This window comes from Phalacrocorax carbo, chromosome 1, assembly GCF_963921805.1.
Source record: "Phalacrocorax carbo chromosome 1, bPhaCar2.1, whole genome shotgun sequence".
Lineage (NCBI taxonomy): Eukaryota > Metazoa > Chordata > Aves > Suliformes > Phalacrocoracidae > Phalacrocorax > Phalacrocorax carbo.
Window position 1 is genome coordinate 194,916,105 of NC_087513.1, and position 22,544 is coordinate 194,938,648.

Consider the following 22,544-nt stretch of genomic DNA (forward strand, 5'->3'; position numbering starts at 1 on the left):
AGCTGTTTACCAATGATACAGAAAGTTTCTGCTTTTTCCTTTGCTGTTTCTCTGAAGGTCCCTTAAATCCTTTCTGGCAGAATATTTTCTTTTGGAACATTCATTGATTCTTGGCCCTTAGGGGTGGAGTGGTCATCTGCTCATCTAGTTCAGCTTCCCATGTACCACAAACCTCTTTATCTCTCATGTTGAAACCAGTGCCTTTTTTTCTGACTGAAGCATAATATGAATTTGGGCCAAAGCATATCTTCTCCAGGGAGTTTCATGGCTTGGGAACTGTATCTCCGTTTCTTGTATATTTGTGGTATTCTTCTCTATTATTTTTTTTAGATCTTCAGGAGGTTAGGTTTTATTCTTGTTGTTGCCATGTGGGAACACCAAAAGTATTAAAGATCATTTTCATTTGGATTCCTGTTCTCTTTAGTAGAGAAACTGTTTTTGCAGGCTGAAAAATCTGTATTACAGGTGCACTTTTTTTCTTTTCTTTAAGATAAAATGTTCATTAATTTGAAACGTCGAAGAAAAACTGCACTGGAGGCTGTAGCTGGACGAAAATCCTATCGTTTGTCAATGAAAGTGAAGGCCTTTCCCTCACCAGAGGTTATATGGTAGGTAGGACAACAGTTATTTCCAAATATGCACGCTGGACCTCTTTTTAGATGAAAAATACTATCTTGGTAAAATATTCAGGTAAGTCCCTTGAAATGGCAACAAAGTGGGGACCATACAGTTGTGGAGTTTTATTGGAAGTTTCAGGGTTTCCTGGATCTTAACAATTTATGAGAACCATATCTCCATTTTGCAAGTGCATACAAGGAGGTCTAGAAAGTTTAAAGCTCACATCCTCAAATACGTTAGATATGTGTCCTATTGAAACCAATGGACGCTCTACAGCTAAATATCTCTACCAGCCTTGACTGAAGTGTGGCATTCAGCTTCACTCAGATCTAGATATGAGAACTGAACTTGCTTTTCAGACAATAGGAGAGAGAAAAGGTGGCCTCAGTTAAAATAACTGACTGAATTGAGTCATACAGGCATGCGTTATTAGAAAACCAATGGAAGTTGTTTTTATTATATGGTGATCTGCAGGTTGTAGATCTACTTTAATGACTGAAGCTTTCACTTCAGCTCACGTATACTGTGCTAAGAAATCTTTTGAACAGTTTTTTGTATTAACCCAAACCACTTTATATAAAACAATGTTATCTGTTCATGATCTCAAGGGTTTTTTGTTTAAATCATTTTAAATACCAGTAGCTCTGGCTCAATTCACTGCACTTTAACAAAGGTCTATGACAAGACTGATTAAGAAAACAACCCCTGCATACATAGACAGTGAGAATTCATGTTATTCACAGCCAGAAATTACTTTTGCTCCAAACATTTTGTTTTGTTTTACAAAATCCTTACATTTATAGCTCCACAAGGGAAAATTAAGGGGTGAAAGTGAAGCTCGTGCTAGCCATTTATACAGTCTTTTGTGTTTCTTTAGTGGTTGGGCTTGTTGATTACACATACAGACCCGAAACTTCTGAAATATAAAAAAATCAATTTAAACAAACATTTTAATATCATTTTTATTATTATTCATCATTGTGAAATTGTCAAACACTGGAACAAGTAGTCCAGAGAGGCTGGAGTCTGTGTCCTTTGAGATATTCAAAACCAGAGTGAAAATGGTCTTGGGCAACCTGCTGACCTTGCTTTGACCAGGGGGTTGGACTAGGTGATCTCTAGAGGCCCTTCAAGCCTCAGCTGTTTTGTGGTTCTGTAAAATGCAGATACAGTGAAATGCCTAAATCCATAGTCCTTAAATCCAATTTTTAGTGCTCCTCTAATAACTGTAAGAGTTTTCTGTATATACTAAAACCTGTGAATGGGTTTAATCAAGACCATCATCATAGTGAAACTCTGCTGCACTCTTCTACTAACATTGTGTCAACCTTCATGCAACAACCCACCAAAATGTGCTTTATGCTGTATTTTAGACTTCGAAGAAAAATGTGCTTCTTCAGGAATCTGTGTGTAAGCAACAGTTAGTACTTTCTATGTTGATTTTCTGTTATCTTTAAAAACATTCACTTGATAGCAGGATATCTGATTCTTAAGTGCTTATCTAATCTACTTACTCTTCCTCTTCCTAAAATCACAGCTGTGCTTAGGCTACTGTAATACTTTGTCCCAGGATGTGTTCTGAGGTCATAAAAAAATGGTCAGTGCTGGATGACACAACCTTTATTTGTGTGAATGACTCTTAGCCAGAATGGTTGTCTTGTAGCCTAAGTGGGGACACAAGCATGGACAACTGGGATCTTCAGAGACAGAGTTGCAATTTTCAGCATCTCTCAAATACTGTAGAGACCTGTCAGATCCTTATCAATTTTAATATATAGAACGGTATTCTCCAAAGTGCTTTATAAATATCAGCAATCTTATTTGTAAGGGAAGGATAAGCCTCTGGTAAACAGAATTTGAGACTGTAAATTCAATTCTTGCCCAAAGATTGAGAAATGTTGTGAAACAAAATAATGCAGGCAGTTTTAACAACATTATTTTTAAAAATTTTGATTTCTGGAATTCTTTTAAACAGGTTAAAAGATGGACTACCAGCTGCTGAGAAGTGTGCCCGGTACATGGTTAAAGACTATTCGTTAATTATCAAGGATGTTGCTGAGGAAGATGCTGGGAACTACACTATAATATTGAGCATACGGCAGTGGAACTTGTCAAAGAATCTTACGGTCACTCTTACAGTAAATGGTAAGTTTGCAGCTTGTTCCCACGCTTCTCCTGAACATGCAAATGCTAAATTTTCATTGAGCTAGATTTTCATTGATCTTGCACAGTTCAGGCCATTGTGGGTTTTCTTACTGACTTTCATGGACCCAAATCCAAGTCCCATGTGTGGAGTGACAGACTCATCTTGGAATCAGAAGACAGACAGGGGTTTTCACTAGCAAGGTTTCTGTCTTCCATGGTCACATACTTGTTCCTGATGACTTAAATGTGTTACTAACCTCTCATCTGACTTGACTTAGGCCTGCTGTTTTTCTTTTTTCTCCTGGGGATTTTACTTATTACTCACCCTGCAGGAATGTAGTATTTTCATAATCATGCAATACATTGGAAATGAGCTGGTTTTAATTGCTTTCCAATTTTTACCCTTTACAGTGAAACCCCAGATATATGAAAATGCTGTGTCATCATTCCCTGATCCCAATCTGTATTTACTGAGCAGCAAACAAGGGATGACATGCACTGTGTATGGTATTCCTCAGCCTAAAATTACGTGGATGTGGTATCCCTGTAGACAAAACCATTCTAAAACAAGGTAGGACACCTTCCTTACTTCTATTTAGCATGTCTTCCCTTACTATTACATTTAAATATTTACTTTTTTACAAGAATAAAGTTTGCCATGACCATTGCTTAGTTAGTATAGTTTGTATACTTTTAATCAATGTATTTTTTAGTAAACATGTAGGTACAATGCGATTTTTTCTGCATCATTATTTGAAAATGTAGGGCACGGTTTTTATTTTGTATTGCTGCTTAGGTTTGTTTACAGTTCACTACTATTCATGCATACAATATCCAGAGGCGATAATTGCTTTTTAATTTTTATGTGGGAAGCCTTGCAGACAATGTCTTGGAAAGTTCACATGCTTTCTTATGGAGGAGATTTCCATGCTTTCCTCCATGCACAGTGATTCCCCTGCGTGGTTTCTTTTGAAATCCAACAGAAATAATCTTAAAGACTTTCCATTATCAAGATCAAATCTCTGTTATGATACACTGACTCATAGATTCAGTTCAACAAGCCAAACGTGCCCAGCATTTTCTAGATGATATTTCAGCTGAAGGAAAATATGAATGGCACCATACAAACTTATTTGATGCTGATGTGGCGCTTCGCTAATCCTCTTTTATATTTAAGCAGTCTTTTGAACTCTGTTTCTTATGATTACAAGTTTGTGTATTGACTCATTTATCCAAAGCCCAAACCATGAGATCTGACACAATTACTAACACCAGTTCCATAATGGCATTAAGCATTAAGCTACTGTTGAAGGGTTCAAACATGCAAGGTATTTCGATCACAGCACAATGAAGATATTTTAAAACCTAACAAAAATTTGTGAAGCAGCATTTTCTCAGTTTCCGTTTAAGTTAATAATTTTGCATAGGATTTAACTTCTTTAACACTTTAATAGGATTTAAGCACATGCTTATCTGCAGGGATAGAAGGCATCTCATTCAATTAAACTGGACAAACATTTCAAATTAAGGGTGCTTTTAAGTGCTTTGTGATCAGTGAGAGAGTGGTCAGCACTTCCTAGAAGCACACAGTTTTTCCAATTACACCTTGCTTTGGGATTATGCAAATGGGTGTCTTTCTGTGGCTTTCTCACCAAGAGGTGGCACTAGCAATCTCTCCTTTTGCTGGAACAGGTATAACGTGAAATCCTCCATTTCAAGGGCAGGTGAGAGCTGCATCTCCTCTGTCCTTGTCAAAGGACAAGTTGCAAAATTCTGTGTATTAATGTATTTTTGCTTATGAGTTTAGGAGAAAAGAAATCACAATACCTTTAAGTATGGAAACCCTGTGAAAGGCATGTATGAAAAATTTCAATCTTTTAGTTTCTTTCAAGGGTCTATACATCTATGCATCCTCCGGATGGAAATCTCAGTGTGGCACTGATAAAACAGTTGGTTCTTCTTTGGGAGTTGCTGTGCTGCTTGTCCATTGTCAAATATTTCCTCCGTTAACAAGCACACATCTGCACTTCACCACAGGAGAACGTGTCATCAGAAATAGAAATTAATATCCGCAAGCAGGTGTTTAATAATGTGCTAAACTGTGGACTCAATTAAACGCTAATTAGAAGTGTGTTTGAGCAGGTGATCAAAGGAGAAATGTAACAATTTGAATCAGCTATTGGCTCTGTTACAAGGTTGTTTCCAGACTTGCTTCCAAATTGCCTTCATAATTGTTCTGTGAGAATTCTCTTTAACCCCCTCCCCTTCCTTCTCCTTTAAATGCTCATTGAAGAAGTAGTCTAGAGAACACCATTTTTAATGCTTTGCCTAAGAGGAGTGGAATGACTCCCTCTGAATAGTATGGTGACGATTAACTATCACAGAAAGGCAGAAATACCAGAATAATTACATTTTGTCTCCTGCTCCAGGAAGGGAGCAGAATGGACTACCTTGGCAGCTGGCACACCTTGGTCAGGCTGATGTCTGTGCCAGTTCAGGTGTTCTCCCTGAAGAACTGGAGAACCCTTTAACCCCACCTATTTCACTATACTTTACTCTTTGTGTGAGGGGAGATTTGCCTTAACAACAGATTTAAGGTTTATGTATCTTGAGCAGCAGGTAAAAATGTATCTTATTCTGCCATTACAGCATTTATTTGGATTTGCCTACCCAATGTTAGGCTTCCAAGGCTAAAATATTACAAATAGATGTGCTCAGGTAGTACCTGTTTCTGCACACAGATGTAACTTGTACCTTAAGTTGATAAATGCCCTCAGTGTATGGCAGTAGGGATTCTCATCAAGTTTCTGAGTCCTCTGCCACGGGACAGAGCACACATGCAGAGTAAAAAGATGCCATTGCTGCAAAGACCTTGCAGCACACAGATCTGTTTGCTTCAGAGATATATATATATGTTTAACTTTATATCACTTGAGTACTACCACTGCAAGCTGGGGAATCATGCATAGTGCATAAATTTGGTAGTTTTATTTTTGAAGGATTGTTGCCTATGGGGTCCTTAATAGAAACCATTAGGTTATTTGGCTGCTTCTTTCAATTTCTGTTCCAGACAGTATTTCTGCTTCAAAAATCTAAAAATACCTCAGAGGATCCCCTTGCTTTTAAATAAAATGCAGATATATTTTAATGCTTTATGATTAATACAATCAATTTGCTTAACTCTTCTCTCTACATCATTCAGGCCAGTAACAGGGAGCCAGCCAAATTAACCAGCTTTTCCATTGCTTCCTGGTAGCAAATTAAAAAAAAAAAAAAAAGAAATTGTTCAACAAATGTGACATTTTGGAATGTAGAGAGATCAAGGTCACTAAAATTTCTTGTTCTTTATATTCTGTTAAAATTACTTTGCTTAAACTAACTCTATTGCCATTAAATAACCTTTTGTTATTTAATGCTAACTAGATGGATATGTGGAAAGATTCTCTTATGATGTTCACCCCAGCAAGAAAACAGTCATGAAAAACTGGGGAAAAAAGTAATGTTTTGGAGTCTTTTAAAGCTTATGCAGAGCTAGTAAATTCCAAGATGGCAGGCAAAAGACAGTAGAATATGCAATGAGAGTTAAAATAAAACGGAATTTTTAAATGACTGAGAAACTTCTCTTCCAGTGCTATCTTACTCCAGCTTACTCTGCTGCTCTGTAGCAGACACATACATTCCCAGGCTGGGCAGCCCCCAGTTGCTTGGTGGATATAGCAGAAGACAGCCCGTGGGACACTTGTCCCACAGTGTCCATCAGCATCCTTGTCCTCTTTCCTATCACCCCGGAGCTGTTCTTTCTGGCTTCGTTTTTGCTCAGGTTGGGTTGTCAGCAGAGGGGCAGCCAGCCGCCAGGGCTTGCCAAGGGTCTCTGGAGCCAGCCAGGCTGGGCTCCACCTAAAATTCATCAGCTCTGAGGCTGCAGAACAAGCATCTGCACGCTGGGAACATGCTTGATGTTAATGGTTCTTGACCTGAATCTCTTCAGCAGATTTGTGTTTATCTTAAACTGGTTTGGCAGAGACTGCCAAGAAAGGCACGTGGGATACTGATGTCACTCAGTGGAAGCACTGGTTTCCTCAGCAGTTGTGCAGTGTAATTTGGGGGCAGTTTCTCTCTCTGGACATTTCTATGTGGGCAGTTCAAGAGAGATCTTCATTGTGCTCTGCCCAAGCTTTGACCAATCGGTCCTTCAGAAACTGCAAACAAATGAACATTGAAATTTTACCTTGGGTGTTCCTACTCTCCCACCACCTTGCTTCCTCCCTCCTTGAGCTATAAGTTTTGTTTAGCCTCAGACCCAATATCAGATTATTATTATTTTACAACCCTGCCATCACATCCGTCTGTGGGGTTCTTTGGCTTTCATTTTTTCCTCTGTGTGTGCATGAGAGAGAAACACGATGCTACTGTGGAGAGGCCTACAAAATACAGTCATTGGAAAAACTGGTACCTGATTCGCTGCCCCCTTGACTGTAGTGTCAGGATATGAACTCTTTGTGATGGTAAAACCACCTGAATGGTGGGATTGGGAATGAAGGGGCTGAATACCTGAAGCTGATGATAGAAACGGGCAGCAGGGACCAGGGGCTGTGCAGCAATGCCTACTCTGGTACTGCTGCCAAAAAGCCAGTCTCAGGAAACCATGATGTTTGTAATGCTCCAGTGTGGGTCCATGCTCCTCAGTGGAATCACTACTGGTTTAGAACTGAGTGATGAGAATGGAATATTACCTCCCTTTGAGGCTTGTCTGCAGTGTGAAGATAGGGTCTTGTGAATGATTTTCTACAGAAATAGCTCTCCAGCACTGCACAGGGAGGAAGAGGAGCATGTCGTGGATCTCAGCCAGGCAAAAACCAGATGTTTTCCTTGAAACTTCTGCAGAGATATAGAAAGCCTGAAACTACCATAGTGAAAGAGCATGGCCAGACTCCCACTAGCTTCAGTGAAAGAGGAGGCAGGCCATGTGTGCATAGCGGTCTAATTGTGTTTCTGCATTGTTTATGTCAGTGTATTAAAAAGGGATTGAAAGGCAGAATCATTAGGATGTGCTTGGATAGATTATCGGGGAAACCAGATTTGGAACATCAGTGAGGTATGTAAAATGAACAAGTAAAGAACAAAAGTTAATTGTACTTAATTAGAAATGTACTGAACCACCCAAATTTAATTGTTGGATGTCTGCAAACATTGATGCCCATTAGTTTGTCCACAGTGACTGTTTTTGTTCCCCATGCCACCTTCTATTTTCGGGAAGGGGAAGTCTGAGTCCTTAGAGCTGGTAAAAGTAGGTCAGATGCCATTAATAAACAGGTAGTTCAAAAATGCCTTTGTTTAATTTGACATGTGGCCAGATCCTCAGCTCTAAATTCACACTGGCTGAGGATTTGTCTGGTGGCCTTTGTGCCTTCCACTCTCAAGAGGATACAAGAAATCCTCTTATAGTAAAGTAGAGCACTTAAACTTACCTTACATGCAGTAATGTAAAGGTGCTTAAAATGGGTACACAAAAAACTATGCTAGCTATTCCCTTATTTTGCAATGGTTGGGGGAGTAGATTAGCATAGATAAAAATCAGACCCCGTGTTCTTCACATACCTTTCAAAAAAATGCAGAGGAACAGACATGAGTGTACATTGCAGCAGTGTGGACTTGCAGAGAATTTGAAGACAAAAGAGAGAAATGAATTAGCATCTAATCTGCTTCAGCCTGAACAAGCAATGTGCTGAAGCATCTCATTCTGTACTTCTACTGTGAGTCAAAAGTCAATCCTCTTAAAACAGCTAGTTGGAATGTATCCTTGTCCTCAGTCAGTATTTTGGGTTTTTTTAATATGTTTTAATATTTTACATACAAAATGCCATATGAGTCAGACCTGGCTTATACATATGGATAAATAAGCTTGACAAATAGATGCTATACACTGAGTACAGTTCGCCCAAGTCTGTCCTCGGGGTAGCACAGTGAATGCACTGATTAATTTATTCTGCAAGCCGTAAATGGTTTCACTATGGGTCTTAAGTGAATCAGAAGTTTAAGCTTTTGGATTTTGGTATTGCTAGTTTTCAATTAACTTTAAATAAGTTTTCCAAGTCTATTTCCAAAATGTTTTAAACCAAAATGCATTATGTTGCCCAAGTAATTTTTTTAATTTGTCATTGATCAAACCTGAAACATTAGGACTACAGTAACACCCAGGTGGGCAGAAGTGCACTGCTTAATATCATACTTTTAACCCTTACTCTCCTATCCCTTTTTCACTTGCTCTTCCTTCTTTTTTCCCCAGTTTCTTTTTCTTCTTGTTGCCTTCACAGGGCGGTTTCTTGGCTTTATGAGGAACAGTCTGACACCTAGTCTTAAGGAAGAACACATAAGGGTCATGCAGGCGGTTGGGTGTTACTGCTTGATCTTTTAATCACTGTGTCGCAGCCCATGGAAACTAAAGCGTCTGACAGGCTGTACGTGGGGACTGCACGTCGTGAGTGAGGCCCCGCACGCTGGCAGTGTCTGAGCCAGTGGGACGTCCCAGCCCATAGCCAGAAACCTGCTCCTGCACTAGCAGGGGCTCTTGGCCAAAGGAAGGCACCAGGTCAAACTCTGTGTGTGCTTAGGAGTGATTATGAATGGAGTACTATTACTGGATCGAGTACACCTTTTAAAAAAATATACAAACTTTAGTTAGCATCCTTTTTCCTTTTACGTGTATGGCTTTCAAAAAGCCTTTGCAGAAGGCTTTGAACAGACACAGCGTATGAGGTAAGATTATGCTCATAAAAAAACCATTCAGTTAAAAAATAGAAAACAGAGGTTAAGAGGGAACGGCCAGTTCTTGCAGCACAGGGAGGTGACCAGTGAAGTTTTTCAGGAGCTGGTGCTGGGGTCTGTACTTGTCAACATGTTCAGAAATAACCTGGAAAAGGTGGTAAGGAGGTGACAGAGTTTGCTGATGATACTGAGTTATTCAGATTTGTAAGGATGAGGGCTGATTGCGAAGAAATGCAGAACTATGTGAATCTGGGTATTTGAGTGATAAAGTGGCAGATGAAATTCACCGAAGGTAAATGTACATGACGTACATAGGAAAAAACAATCTGACTTTCATGTGCAAAATATAAGTGTAAAAAGGCTGTACATGTAAAAAGGCTGTTGGCTGATTGTTACTACCAGAGAGAGAGACCTGAGCATTGTGATATGCAGGTTTGTGAAAGCAATCACAATCAGCAGCAGCTCAAAAAGCAAATCAAGTGTTAGAAATTACCAGGAAAGAAATAAAGAACAAAATAGGGAACACTGTGATAACTCCACAAAAATCCATAGATTACCAACATCTTTTATACTATGAGCATTTCTGATTCTTTCATCTCAAAGGATGCAGCCAGACTGGGAGGCACGATGGAAGGGGCAACAAAAAGGATCAGACGAATTTCAGGGAATGAGAGGAATGTGTCAGGGATGAGTGAGGAGGGAGGACAAGGCTCTGCAGATCAAAAAAGAGGTGATTTGGAGGGCTACACCATAGAGACCTACAGACCTGTGAAGGACACAGATGTCTGAGGATCAGTTGTGTATGTCTTTCCCAGTTCAAGAAGTAGGGGCTATTAAATGAAGCCAGGAGGAGTGCAATTAAGAACACATACAGTGTGTAGCAGATCTGTGAAACTCCTTGCCAGAGTATTTTGGGGGTTTGAAAAGTTTGCACAAAGTCTTGGAAGACAAATCCACTGAAGTGTAGAAATGGCCTCTGTTGTGGGAAGCTCTTGAGCTGATAATAATTGGTGACTGGGGGAGTATTAGGAGGAAGTATCTGAAGTTAGTCCTGCTCTTACTCATCCCCAACCATCTGCTTATGGTCATTGTTGAGACAGGATATGGGGTAGATGGATCCTTGGTCTTATATCCACGTCTGTCAGTATTTTCTCTTCCTGTTTTCCCTCTAATCAACTCCCTTCTCTCCTTAAAAATGTTTCCCTCCATTCTTTCTCATCTCTTCCTTGTTTCTGCCTGCACTTCCAGTCCTTCACTCCAGTCAGCCGAGAGTTGCTCTCAGACCTCTACTAGCAGTGAAGCTGAAAACAAACCATCTTGAAAAACACCACCTCTGCGCAGAAGTAGCTCTTTCATCTCCTCTACTGATCACTAGAAAGTGGAAAGGGTGTCAGCTGTGCTTCCAGCTTCTCAGCAAAACAGGGAGTATTAAGGGTTGTGTAAATAGATTAGTGAAGAATTACTCTTTTTCTAGAGCCAAGAGGATCCAGTCAGGACAGCAAAGAAAAGGAAGGGACTTTTGGCATTATGATAAGGAAGGTGGTGGGGATACCTGGATCTTGGAAGGCTATAGAGGTGAGGTTATATCTAGAAGTCGAGTGAGCTGTTAGAAGTGACTTATGCCAGAAGGCTCTAAGCAATATCTTGACCTTTATATATGGGGAGCTTATCTGGAAATAGAAGAAACAGAGAGCAGGAGCGGACATTGCGTATACAGGTTTCACGGCCTTTCTCTTAAGGTTTCTGACTGCTCAGCCAAATCAGAAAACACCTTTTCCTTTTAGTACAACATAGACAGTTAAAATAAAACACTTCCCCAGAAAAAAGTTCTAGGGACTTGCGAAAACCTCATGCTTTGGGTGATAATTCTGCAGTTCCAGCCAACATTCAGCTCCTCTGTGGAGGACATGGTTGGCACTCTTGGAGAGGGAAAGTGGAGGCTGAGTCACAGTGACCACATGGGAGGTGAGAGTGTTACAGTCTAGCAAAGGAGGTAAAGGAGGTGGATAAGTAGGAAGGAAGGAAGGATTGGCTGAAATATGATGGTATTCTGTGTCCATGAAGAATGTTAAGCAGTGTGAAGCAGGAAACAGGGGGTCAAGAAGCAAAATACATTTATCTGATAGTCAACTGAAGGTGAGAAAATTTTAGGTCAACTCAGGATGTGCAAAAACATGAAAAATAACTTTCTAATGTTGTTATGTTCCCTGATGGCCAGGGGTCTTAAGTACTAGCAAATAAATTGGAAGCAAAATGTGTTTTTCAGTGACCCTCAGTCTCAGGCATTTGTATCTGCTGTTGTGAATAGCTGGTGTTGCATGTAGAAGTGATATTTCTTCTTTCCTGTGGAAATGTGAGCATGGGCCGATTAAGGGTTGAAAGGTGGGATAGGTAAGACTGCTGTTGATCTAACTGCTTCTTTTGAGATAGTTCAGATCAGTCAGCTTTCTGTCCTACCATACTGTGGTAGTTCAGGGCAAGCCATAATGTTTGGAAAGGGCGACTGTGAAAGAGAAACACTATCCATTTATCTGGCTGAATGTAGATAACAGCAGGAAAGGCAGTGTGCAGATGTCAAACACTTTCTTTTCCATAGAGCCATGGCGATGTGCAAAAAGACCATGAATGCCATATATCCTCCTGTTTTCAAAGATGCTCACCAGGAGGATGAGGCATTCAGGACATTGGGGATCTCCCCTAGAGAATGCACTTTCCCTCTAACTAGTGCCCTCAATGGGGACACAGAGCATCCTACAAAACAGAATGCAACTCAGTCCTCGCTCTGGCAAGTGAGCAGGGCACCAGGGCCCCAGCCCAGCCTAATGCATTGAGGCCACTGAGAAATCCTCCAGCCACCCTGCAGCTCAGCAGTGAATAACTTTTCAGCAGAGCTATCAGGGTTCAGTGTACTTGGTCACAAGTCCACTCCTATGCTGGAGACCAAGGGTGAGGACCAGTGATGGAGGGTTGCTATTCTCTGGGAGTCGTGAGTGCATCTGAAGTGAGATGGGCTGGTGATGTTCCCTCTGTTCTTGATGGGCAAGCATTGACACTGCAGTGGGCAGTGGTAGGAACCAGTGACAGTGGGAGCAGAGAGATGAAGGGCAGAAGAATGAGACAGGCAGAGGATGAACCTGTACCACTCTCACCGGGGCTTCTTGTTTGGCATTCCTCGCTAAGCTCCTAAATAAATATAAATAAACAAACTACATTATGTGATGTAAACTGTACTCAACTCCTACTATTTGTAGACTATTTCCTCCTACCCCCACTAACCCACGTACCCTGAGTGAGCATATGTATTGAGGAAGTTGCTTGGGATGAACTCCCAGCTGGCTGCAGCTTTGCCACTGAATGCAGTGAGGCTGGCATTTCACCCTCTGACTGATTATTTTTGACCTAGAGAGGGAATGCTTGGACCATAGCTCCTTAATGGACAAGCGCATTATAGTGTTACAGCCAAAGGTGGTGGAGCACACTGGCAGGAGGCCAGCACACGTTCTCCCCCTCCACCCCCATTAAGCACGTTTCACAACCTGTACATGCTCCCTGCTACTATTTTTCCTCTCTGTTTCCTGCCTCAAATCAACTCAATATTCCCCAGGACACATGGCTATGCCAGCCTCGCACTACCAATCCCACAGCGCTGGACGCAAGGCACGGAGCAGACGAGGCCCATGTCATTCAGATTTTTTTTATAACTTCCAACTGGAAAACAGTGCCTATATATTCTTTACAATTCCAGGAATTTCCAGAGTTCCTGTCTTAAAGTTAGTGTTGTCACCACCCCCTCTCGAAAGATGTGAGTCAGCCCAACGTGAATTTGTAACAACATTGCCCCAGTGCTGCTAGGAATTGATTGCTGTCCCCAAAAAAGGATAGATGCTGAGAAAAATATTGTGCCTGCAGTTAATCACTCTCAAAAGTGGTTGCCACCAGTGACAGGATGGCTTCCTCTTGCTCCTAGTACTGGTGCAATTGCCAGATGCTACCTCAGTAAACAAGAGTGTGACTGAAGCTGCCAGTGGCTTTGCCAAGAGGAATGCTTAGAGAATTGAATGGGATATTACAGGAGGGAAAGATTGCAATGGCCTCCAGCATCACAGAGGAGGGTTTGGAAGGAAGGAGCTGAGAATATGGGAACACACATGATGAGCATTTTTCCAGCTGATATGGGGATCAAGGCTCTTCTGCTGGTATTTGTCACTGTGAACTGCAAATCACAGATCTGTCTCCAGGATAGGGATGAAGATGTGTCTGGATGGAAGCTGAGTCTATGGCTTTCATTTATGACTGTTTATCATACAGAGAGTCAAATCTGTCCTATCAATAAGTAGACAAATCCTTTACCTCAGCTCTTATGCTCCACTATAAATCACTAGGGTGACAGCAAAACCACTTTTGTTCTGAGACGAGTAGTTTCATAGGCAGGACTTTAGCTTGGAACTGGTTTGTAGTTTGATTTCAGTGAAATATATCAAGATGACATGGAGTACACTCTTACCCTGGAAACTTTTCCCTGTCGATAGTTATAAATATACCACGCTATTGTGCTTGGCATGCTGTATGCTAATAGAGGTGAGGGCTCTGAAACTCATTAGGAAAGGGAGCGGGCTGTGGAGCAGAGTGAGGACAGTGTGAAGCTAAGGTTGATAACCATGGCCTTGTCCAGAATAGGCCATGGGAGTTTTCTTATCTCTCTTTGGCAGGAGGTGCTGCTAGCTTCCTGTGCGAAATCAGGAGCATATGCTGCTTTCCTCTTGTTGTTTGGCTTCCTCCGCTGCACAAGACGGTTCCCAGCACTGTGATTATCTTTGCATCTTCAAACATGGCACACTCTGCTTCCTCAAGGGCTTGATGTATTCTTGAGAAGCAGGCTGGCTCCCCTCCCCCAGGCCACTTCTCTAGGGCCCCTGCCGGTGCCAGCACCACACATCACAGACCTTTTATAAAGCTGAACTTACTTGTGGTTGCATAAACCTCCCTCCAGCCCTTCCAAAGAAGTGTAAATTCCCAAAGGTAAGGGTGGCAAGCGGGTCTGCTGGTGGAGCTCACCCCGCGCTGCAGGCAGCCGGGCTTCCCCCGGCTCCCAGTGCCAGCAGAGCGGCTCTCACCCCTCCTTCCCCCCGTGCTGGGCTTCTCTTGAAACCCGCAGGAGAATTAACAGCTTCTGTTTTGACAAAGGAACAGCCTATTTCTCAGGCTCTCGACACAAAAGATGAAGCGTGCCTCTGTGTGTGTGTGTGCACACAGGCAACGCACATGTGAGCACGCACGCAGGCACATGGAAAAAGTGACTTACGGGATGAGAAACCTGATTGCTCGGCCTCTGCCACTGCTCAGCTAAGGCAGCAGAGTCCGATTACCTTGCTCTGAGATTGCATAATATTTATAAACATACATTCATACACAAACACACCGTCAGCATTTATTATGTAGGATCTCTACACGTGCATAGCTGCACCCACAAAGTAGGGATGTGAAAGGATCTGCGGGAAAACAGGTGTAAGAATTGCTTAGAAACGTGCTGGTGGATATTAGCTTGCTTATCAATCTCTGTGCACAGTGTGTGATTTTTCATTAGCCTAGCAGTAATCCTGCTGTAAGCATCCCTGAAGATGCAAAGCAATGAGGCTCATCCTACAGTGAAACATTTCAGGAATTTATGCACTCCAGAGGTATCTGGAGTAAGATTCAGATATCCAAAATTCAGTGGGATTTCCCTGCAAACACAGGCAGTTCTTGCTGCAAATAGGATACCCTTGCTATTTTACTGAGTGGATAGTTTGAAGTAACTTGTAATTTCTTTACAAAGCTTGAAAGTACATAGCTGATGTTATCTGAGGACACACGCAACGAAATATCAGTTGAATTAATGGGAAGATGATTGTGTATTTTGGTCCCAGCCAGAGTAAATTTTTATATTTTCATTTTTCTCTCTTTCTTTCCAAGCATCTGTGCTTAACACAAACAATTGGTTTGATGACTACATCTAAGTTCAGTGGAGCCTTTTTCTATTACAAAATGCCTGCTGATAGGAGGTGAAGTCAGGTTAGGAGGCAGGACTCTTAATTGCTCCCACTAGTCCCTTCCCCATCTCTACCCGATGATGCTGGCTAAGCGGTGGCTTGACGTGGCACCACTGGCAGCAGCAAGGGGAAGGATGAAGGATGATTGAGTACTAACATGACTAACCAGCTCAGGAAACTGGAGGTGGCTTGTGTTCTCTGTCCCTAAGCTGTGTTAGTGTATTTGAGGTTAAAGTGAGAGCATTTGACAGCTGAGGAGAGAAAGTATCTGGTTCTATATCCAAAGGGACGAGTCTGAGTCTTGTCCTAGACTTTGCCTGGCAGCCACGCTGCAACTGATTTGTAAATGTTTGCTGATCCAGCAGACTGTGGAGCCAAAGTGGCGCGTATGATAGTACTCCCATCTCCCGCTGCGTACCACGGGCTGTTGGATAATGTATTCTCAGCTTGATAGTGATTAATTTTTTATTAAAACCATGGACAACAGCTATTAAGTGTATTTGATTTTCTACTATAATTGCATTAACATTGTAATCGGCAGTTTTGGAGAAAGTATGGTAAGTGAAGTCAGTAGACTTCACATATGTGCCTCCAGGGTTAATATTTCGTCTAGTGTTTTACATGTGTTTTTCTTGTTATTGTGATGTTATTGTAATTACGATGGTGGTTTGTATTATGGTATTAATGAGTAATCAGCACCCCATTGTGCTAAACATCAACAAAGACATAACACTGTCCTCATCCCTAAGACATTGCAACCTAAATACGTACAGTCTTCATCAAGGAATTATGAGGAAGAGTATAATAATAACTAAGCCTGGAGGCTCCAGAGCTGCAAGAAAGGAGATTGGAGATGCCTTTCAGAGCTGCACAAGCAGTTTCTTAATATGCATTGCACCTTCTTTCCAGCCTTTACCAAAATATATGTCTCTGTAGGTCTTTTATAGTAAAGAGCACAATTTTTCAGCATTGTAACAAAGAAACATAAATTCATTCTGTAAGGAAAGGTACTGGTTTCAATCTGTTTTAAAGGATGAAATTTTTAAAAATTATTTTTTAGAATGGATGAAATAAGATTTTGGGGTCTCCGTCTTCCTATACAGAGATTGCCTGAACATCCAGTCACAAGGATGTGCCTTTGGTACTGCCTCTGTGTGTGCTTACGGTACTGGCATCATGAAACCAATTCTGATACCTGCTGTGGCATGGAAATGTTATCACCTTACCAATATTATTATGTCTTCTGTGTTCTAGTCTTGTTACAGAACCAGACTTCCCAAAGCATTAAATGCTCAAAGTAAATGGCATCTACCTTTCTGAACAACTTTTAACCATTTTTTTTCCCATCTGAATGCATCACTGTCTTAGTGCAGCTGTCCTTCATCCAACCTGACCTCAACAATCCTGTATTAGAAGTTGGCTTTTAAACCACAGTCTGGAGGAAATATTTGTGTAGATAGGGCTTTCTTGCAGTGCTATTACTCCCTGTCCTCTCTCCATGCATGAATGACCATGGCCTGCTCCTGCTTTTGGCTTTTTCAGCTCGCTAAGCCTCTCAATGCATGTTAAGAAATTTGGGCAGACTGTCTTATACCCATGCTAATGATTACAGTCCAAGTTAGTTTACATATCGTCATTTCTTTAAGCTGTAATATCTACTAAGACACTGGCCAGTTTGATGTAAAGCTGCACAATTAAAAACAAGCATGTAAAGTACCATTGATATTATAAACAACACAAACTTTAAGCAAACTGCACAGTTAGCTGAAGGGAAATGAACCTCATTCTTTGGTCAGGATTGCATCACATGCTGTTATCCAGTCACCAGGCTTTAGAGGTCATATCTGCAAACAACTGATATACATGACAGAACTATTTGATTACAGATACTACAGTCAGTATCTTTCAAATCCATGGAAGATCAAAGGAACATATCATATCTGAAAGAGCTTGACCCTGCTGAAGGGTTAAGCTCTGCTGTTGAAACTGGAACTGAACAAGCAACAAGTAAATTTTGGATAAAAAGCAACACTAGATATCCTCAAAGAAGAATAGGGACAGACAGCATTTAAGAAGCATTCCAATGTGTTTATTTCCATGTGTACCAAATTAGGCGTTGGGAAACAAATTAGCTCTACCATGACCACACCTGAATATTCTGATTAGAAGCCAATTTGTTGCATAAGGCAAAAACATTTTTTCCTTGAGATTTCCATTCATTAACATGACTTTGATTTTTTCAGATTAAATGAACATTTAAATCCTTTTGGCAATTAGGTATAGTTTTGTTTAACTTTGTTTTGTGAATTTGCAGGATTGTGGTTATTTTTACTGTGTGTCTTGTAATCATCAAATTCCAGTATTGATATTTTGCCATTTTGTAAACTGAACTAAAGAAAACATTCAGAAATGAGAACTTGCATCATTTCTCATGATAACAAAAAACCCCTGCACATAGTGAAAAGGCATCCAATACCTTATGGAATGGATGGCGAAACAAAGATCACTTGTTTTGAATTTCATGCTGAAAATAATATGAAGCATGTTTGAAGAGAAACCTGAACCATGACAAAGGCTGAAAACAGGAGCATTGGAAATGGGATGTTGGGCTTGCACAGCCCTATAATTAGGCTCAGATAATAAATTCTGACTTCCTAGTCCACAGTGGATTTAATGTTAACACTGACTCCAGAGAGCTGATATTCAAGGAGGGGTTGTGGAAGTGGATCCAATCATCAGGGTCCAGGCCTGAAGATTTTGTGAAAAGTAACTGTACTTGTCTGGTCATCACAGCAGTTTCCCTGGCTGATCACTGTTTCCACAAGAATTGTTTTGTTTTATGTGTTGAAAGTTTCAGTCTCTCACCAAATGAATAAAACTTGAATTTTTGTTGTCTTCAGGCATGGCTTTTGCTCTTATACTGAAGGATCTTTCATCCTGAAAGCTGGCAGCAACATAGGAAACAGGATCCAGAGCATCACTGAACGAACGGCTGTAATAGAGGGCAAAAATAAGGTATGATTCCTAGGAGTAGAGAACCTTTCTATGTGACAGCATGTGTTGAAAAGGCACTGTAAGATGCTGTGAAGGCAATGGCTTTGGGAAGAAGCCAGTATTTTTGTATTGTTCAGACTTGAAGGGCTGCATGCATGCAAATAATTTCCACAGTTGGTATTTATCTGCTGAGATGTAGAGATGTACTTATTTCTGCATGCATTCATGTTAAGGTAAGTGGCATGCCAAGAGAGCCTATCAGTGGGATTCACCATATTTGCTTTCTTAGAGCTGCTCTGTAGTATTTTGGGGCACCTCAGGAGCACAGGGGCAGGGTTCCAGGCCATCTTTGATTCATTTTGTGACATTGCACAATTTCCTGTTGTTTTTTTTTTTTCCTATGAGAATTAAGCAATTTACTCTCATTAGAGAGTTTGTTCACAGATGTGGCCCTAGATTATTAGATGACCAGGTTTTTTCTTGCAATAAAAAATTTAAAGGGCCAAATGAATGCAGATTACAGAAGTGAAATTTAAGAGAGATCTCAGTCAGAGACAGTATGGTGGGATCCATCCCAGCTGCATTAACTGTCTAAATGTTGTGTCTAGTCCAAGGCAAGCATCCCTTTATGGACCATGGGGAGATGCAGGCAATTCTGAAGGATGAGTAGGCCTGTTGTCTGTTGGTGTCTGATGTGGGAGAGAAAGCCAATGAGATTAACATGCCAAGGGGCATGGAAGATTCTCCATCAGTTAAAATCTTCAAATCAAGATGTTTTTCTAAAAGATGCCCTAGATCATTTGCACTTCCCTGGGTTAGACACGAGACTGATTTGATGTGGTTGGGTAGCCTGCACTATGGAGGAGCTCAGGCGAATATGCACAATGCCATGCCACTGTCACAACATCTGGTTTCACAGACTGGTTTGGTTTGTGGCAGTAATGGATGAAGAGATTATAAATTTTAAAGCCTACCTTATTCTAGCCCTGTCATTTCTGAGGACATTGAAATGGTTTTTGTAATTCTAAGTGCACTGAGGATATAGGTCTCCTTTCCTTGATAGCTGCCTTCAGTCTTCCGCTTGTGAAAATGGATATCAACTGTAATTGCTCTCATGTTAGGGCCCTTTCACAGACTGCAGAATAAACAGGGCTTTGTGTGCAGCCAAGAATCAGGCCTCGGACTGCATTTTCTCCTGCTGTTGTATTATTTAGAAAGTACCACAGGTGTTCATGGCACTATTTCAGTGCATGGGAATGGGCTGAATCCCAGAGAGGCATTTGCTCTATTTAGCTGTCCACCTCTGTGTGCTTAAAGATGAAGGCAAAAATGGGAGCAAACAGCTTCCTAGGGGAGGTTATCATAGGAAAGCACATGAAAAATGAGATGTGAGGAGTGATTTGAAGAAGAAAAGGGAAATAATTTCCAGCACAGGAACACACAGTCTATTCCAAAGGGGGAATGATGAACAAAAGATTATGAGAACCAGTTATTTTCCAGAAGGAATCTAGCCATGCTATGGTTGAAGTCTTACCGGCTCACCAGGTGCAGAAGGAGCTGTCTAATGACCAGACCTCATTCTCCTTGTGTGCCATGCATTTTGGAGACAGTGGAAGAGCAATGGCTCAAATGTCAAAGCAACTTCTAGTCAACAGCAAATAAATTCCTCCCTGGAGGAAGATATTAATAATGGGTCCTTGCAGCAGAACTCCAGGTTTTGTTTGAAGTCTTTGGCAAGCAGCCCTTTGTAAAAAAATGTGCCCAGAAATGAACCAAGGCATGGGCTTTGCATGTGTTACATGGAAATTTTGCAGGGAAACTTAGTGGTTCTCCTTGGTATTCCTTGTCTTCATACTCTTTAGTTTGTCTAAGAAAGGTCTGCTTTATTCTTCCTGGTCCCTATGGGGAATGGGAGGTTAGTGAAACAATCTCTTTGCTCCACTTTTTCACAGCTTTCCTAAGGTTTCTTCATTTCTGCTGCTCTTCCATAGCTTTTCAAGCACAGCTGGATTGCTATTGTAAATAGAAAATGCTCTCTAAGCCTGTGTTCCTGGCCAAACTGTGAGTTGCATGATTTGTGCACACTCAGCTGCTCTAGAGCATCCAGGATTTTTTTTTTTTCCATGGGAATCAATAGCTTTTCACTCTTTACAGTCCAAGAGTCATTCTTGGTGTCCCAGAGCAAACTCAAAGGGACATGGTCCAGACAAAACCCTTCCTCATCTGCTGGGATATTGTAAGACTGTTAATAGCACCAAGCTCACTGAATGCAGCACGTCATCACAAGTGTCTGGCTCCAATGGACTGCTACTGTGAGCAGTTCTGCTACTGCAAACAGCTACGAACAGCTCTCTGAGGCACTTCCACATCAATGGAGTCCTGCTATCTAAACAGAGTGTCTACCCCACTTCCACATCCAAGCATAGCTTACATGGCAAAAACAATCTCAAAGCTCAATGGAAACAACAAAGACATAGGAGACAAAGCAGTAGGAAATGGGTGAAGAAACTCAAAAAGTTGCACATTTGCGTAAGCATGAAAGGAGAAATGGGGGTGACCACAGGATGAGATTATTGTAATCAAGGGAAGAGACGGACAGTGAATGGTCAAAAGGTTTCTTTTAGCAATCAAGGTAGCTGTTTTCACCTTGCTTAAAGACATTGTGCCAGTTCCACCCATTTCCTGTACGTGCAACATCTGAGTCCCTCCAGTTTGGCCCTTCACTGTGGTAGGCTGATTGGTTGTTTGTTTGTCTGTGGTTATCAAGGTAGCCACAAGTATATTTTTTAAATTTAGAAAAACCTCAAACCCTGCGTCGGTACAGTTAAAGTAATGCAGGAAACCTGTGCTACATTATTCTTCTGGTGACAACAACTGTGTTTTAGTAACATTTCCGTTGAAGCCTCTCTAAACAGACATTGAGAAACTCGAGTGGTATAATGGAAGAACTTTGTAACATAAGCCATAATAGTTAATCATGAGACAACTCTTGAAGTGATTTGATTCCCCCACCCAAAGTTTTCATTCTTATTTTGTTGGACATTTCAGTGACTTCCTACAAAGTCGGGCTATTCTTAGGCTTATCATGTAAACAGGTCACAGACACCCTCCTGTCATTCAGCTGCTAAAACCCATTACTTCTCAGTATTCCCAGCTAAAGCTAACTGCTATGTTTAACTCAGGGCGAATGCTGAGTAGTATTATTATTAGCATGATCAGTGTTTATTAAAATGTCAATCTGTGAATGGTCTGCAATAATGAGGTACAAAGAGCTGGTTCATTCATTGGTATCAGTGCATACGTATTGGGTATACGTTCTCTCCTGTGTGTGCACGCACACACTGGTTTATCAACAGCTTTGAAAGAAGGAGACAATACTCCTTGTACAGGTGTACAATAGACAGGGAGTTGCAGGGGAGGTGGACAAAGATCCTGGGCATGGAGAATGCATGGAAGAGCGCTAAGAAGGTGAGTTCAGATCAGAGAGAGTAGAAAGTATTGGCCAAGAAGAAAGGATAAGTCCAATGGAAGGAGACAGTAGACAAGAGGACAGTTGAGTACAAGGACAAGTTGGAGGGAGTGGGACAAAACCCCCTTGGTTTTGGGAAATAACCTACTAGAGCCACATTCTTGAGAACCAGAAACGGAACTGAAGGTCCCTGACTGCCCCACCCTCTGCTGCTAGCAAACGTGGTCCCACTGACAATAACAGGTACCACAAAAGCTGGTCTGTGTCACAGTGCACGCCTCCAGGAACTACGTATAAAAAATAGTAATGCATGAAGCTGTGGTTTGTCATTCGTGTGTGTGTGTGTGTGTGTGTATGTATGTATGTATATGTATGGCCTTGTTTTCCACTGCATAAATACCTTACTGGCACAAGTTTTTAGTGGTCCCATCCCTTGTGAGTGACAAAGCCACTTAACTTCAGGGAAAATGGAAAGTAATGACCTTGTAACAGGATTCTGCAAGACCAAAACTAGGCTCGCCCTC

The 22,544-nt window shown here is 41.3% G+C and overlaps 1 protein-coding gene across 2 annotated transcripts in view; it reads left to right on the forward strand.

Annotated features, from left to right (window-relative positions):
- The window catches only part of FLT1 (fms related receptor tyrosine kinase 1), a 114,997-nt gene that overhangs the window by 36,407 nt on the left and 56,046 nt on the right, over positions 1 to 22,544 (forward strand). For both annotated transcript variants that reach the window (XM_064441087.1, XM_064441088.1), the window contains exons 8-11: positions 491 to 608; positions 2,594 to 2,763; positions 3,175 to 3,334; positions 18,458 to 18,572. In XM_064441087.1, the coding sequence (XP_064297157.1) occupies positions 491 to 608; positions 2,594 to 2,763; positions 3,175 to 3,334; positions 18,458 to 18,572 (563 nt within the window). The remainder of the gene's footprint in view (positions 1 to 490; positions 609 to 2,593; positions 2,764 to 3,174; positions 3,335 to 18,457; positions 18,573 to 22,544) is intronic.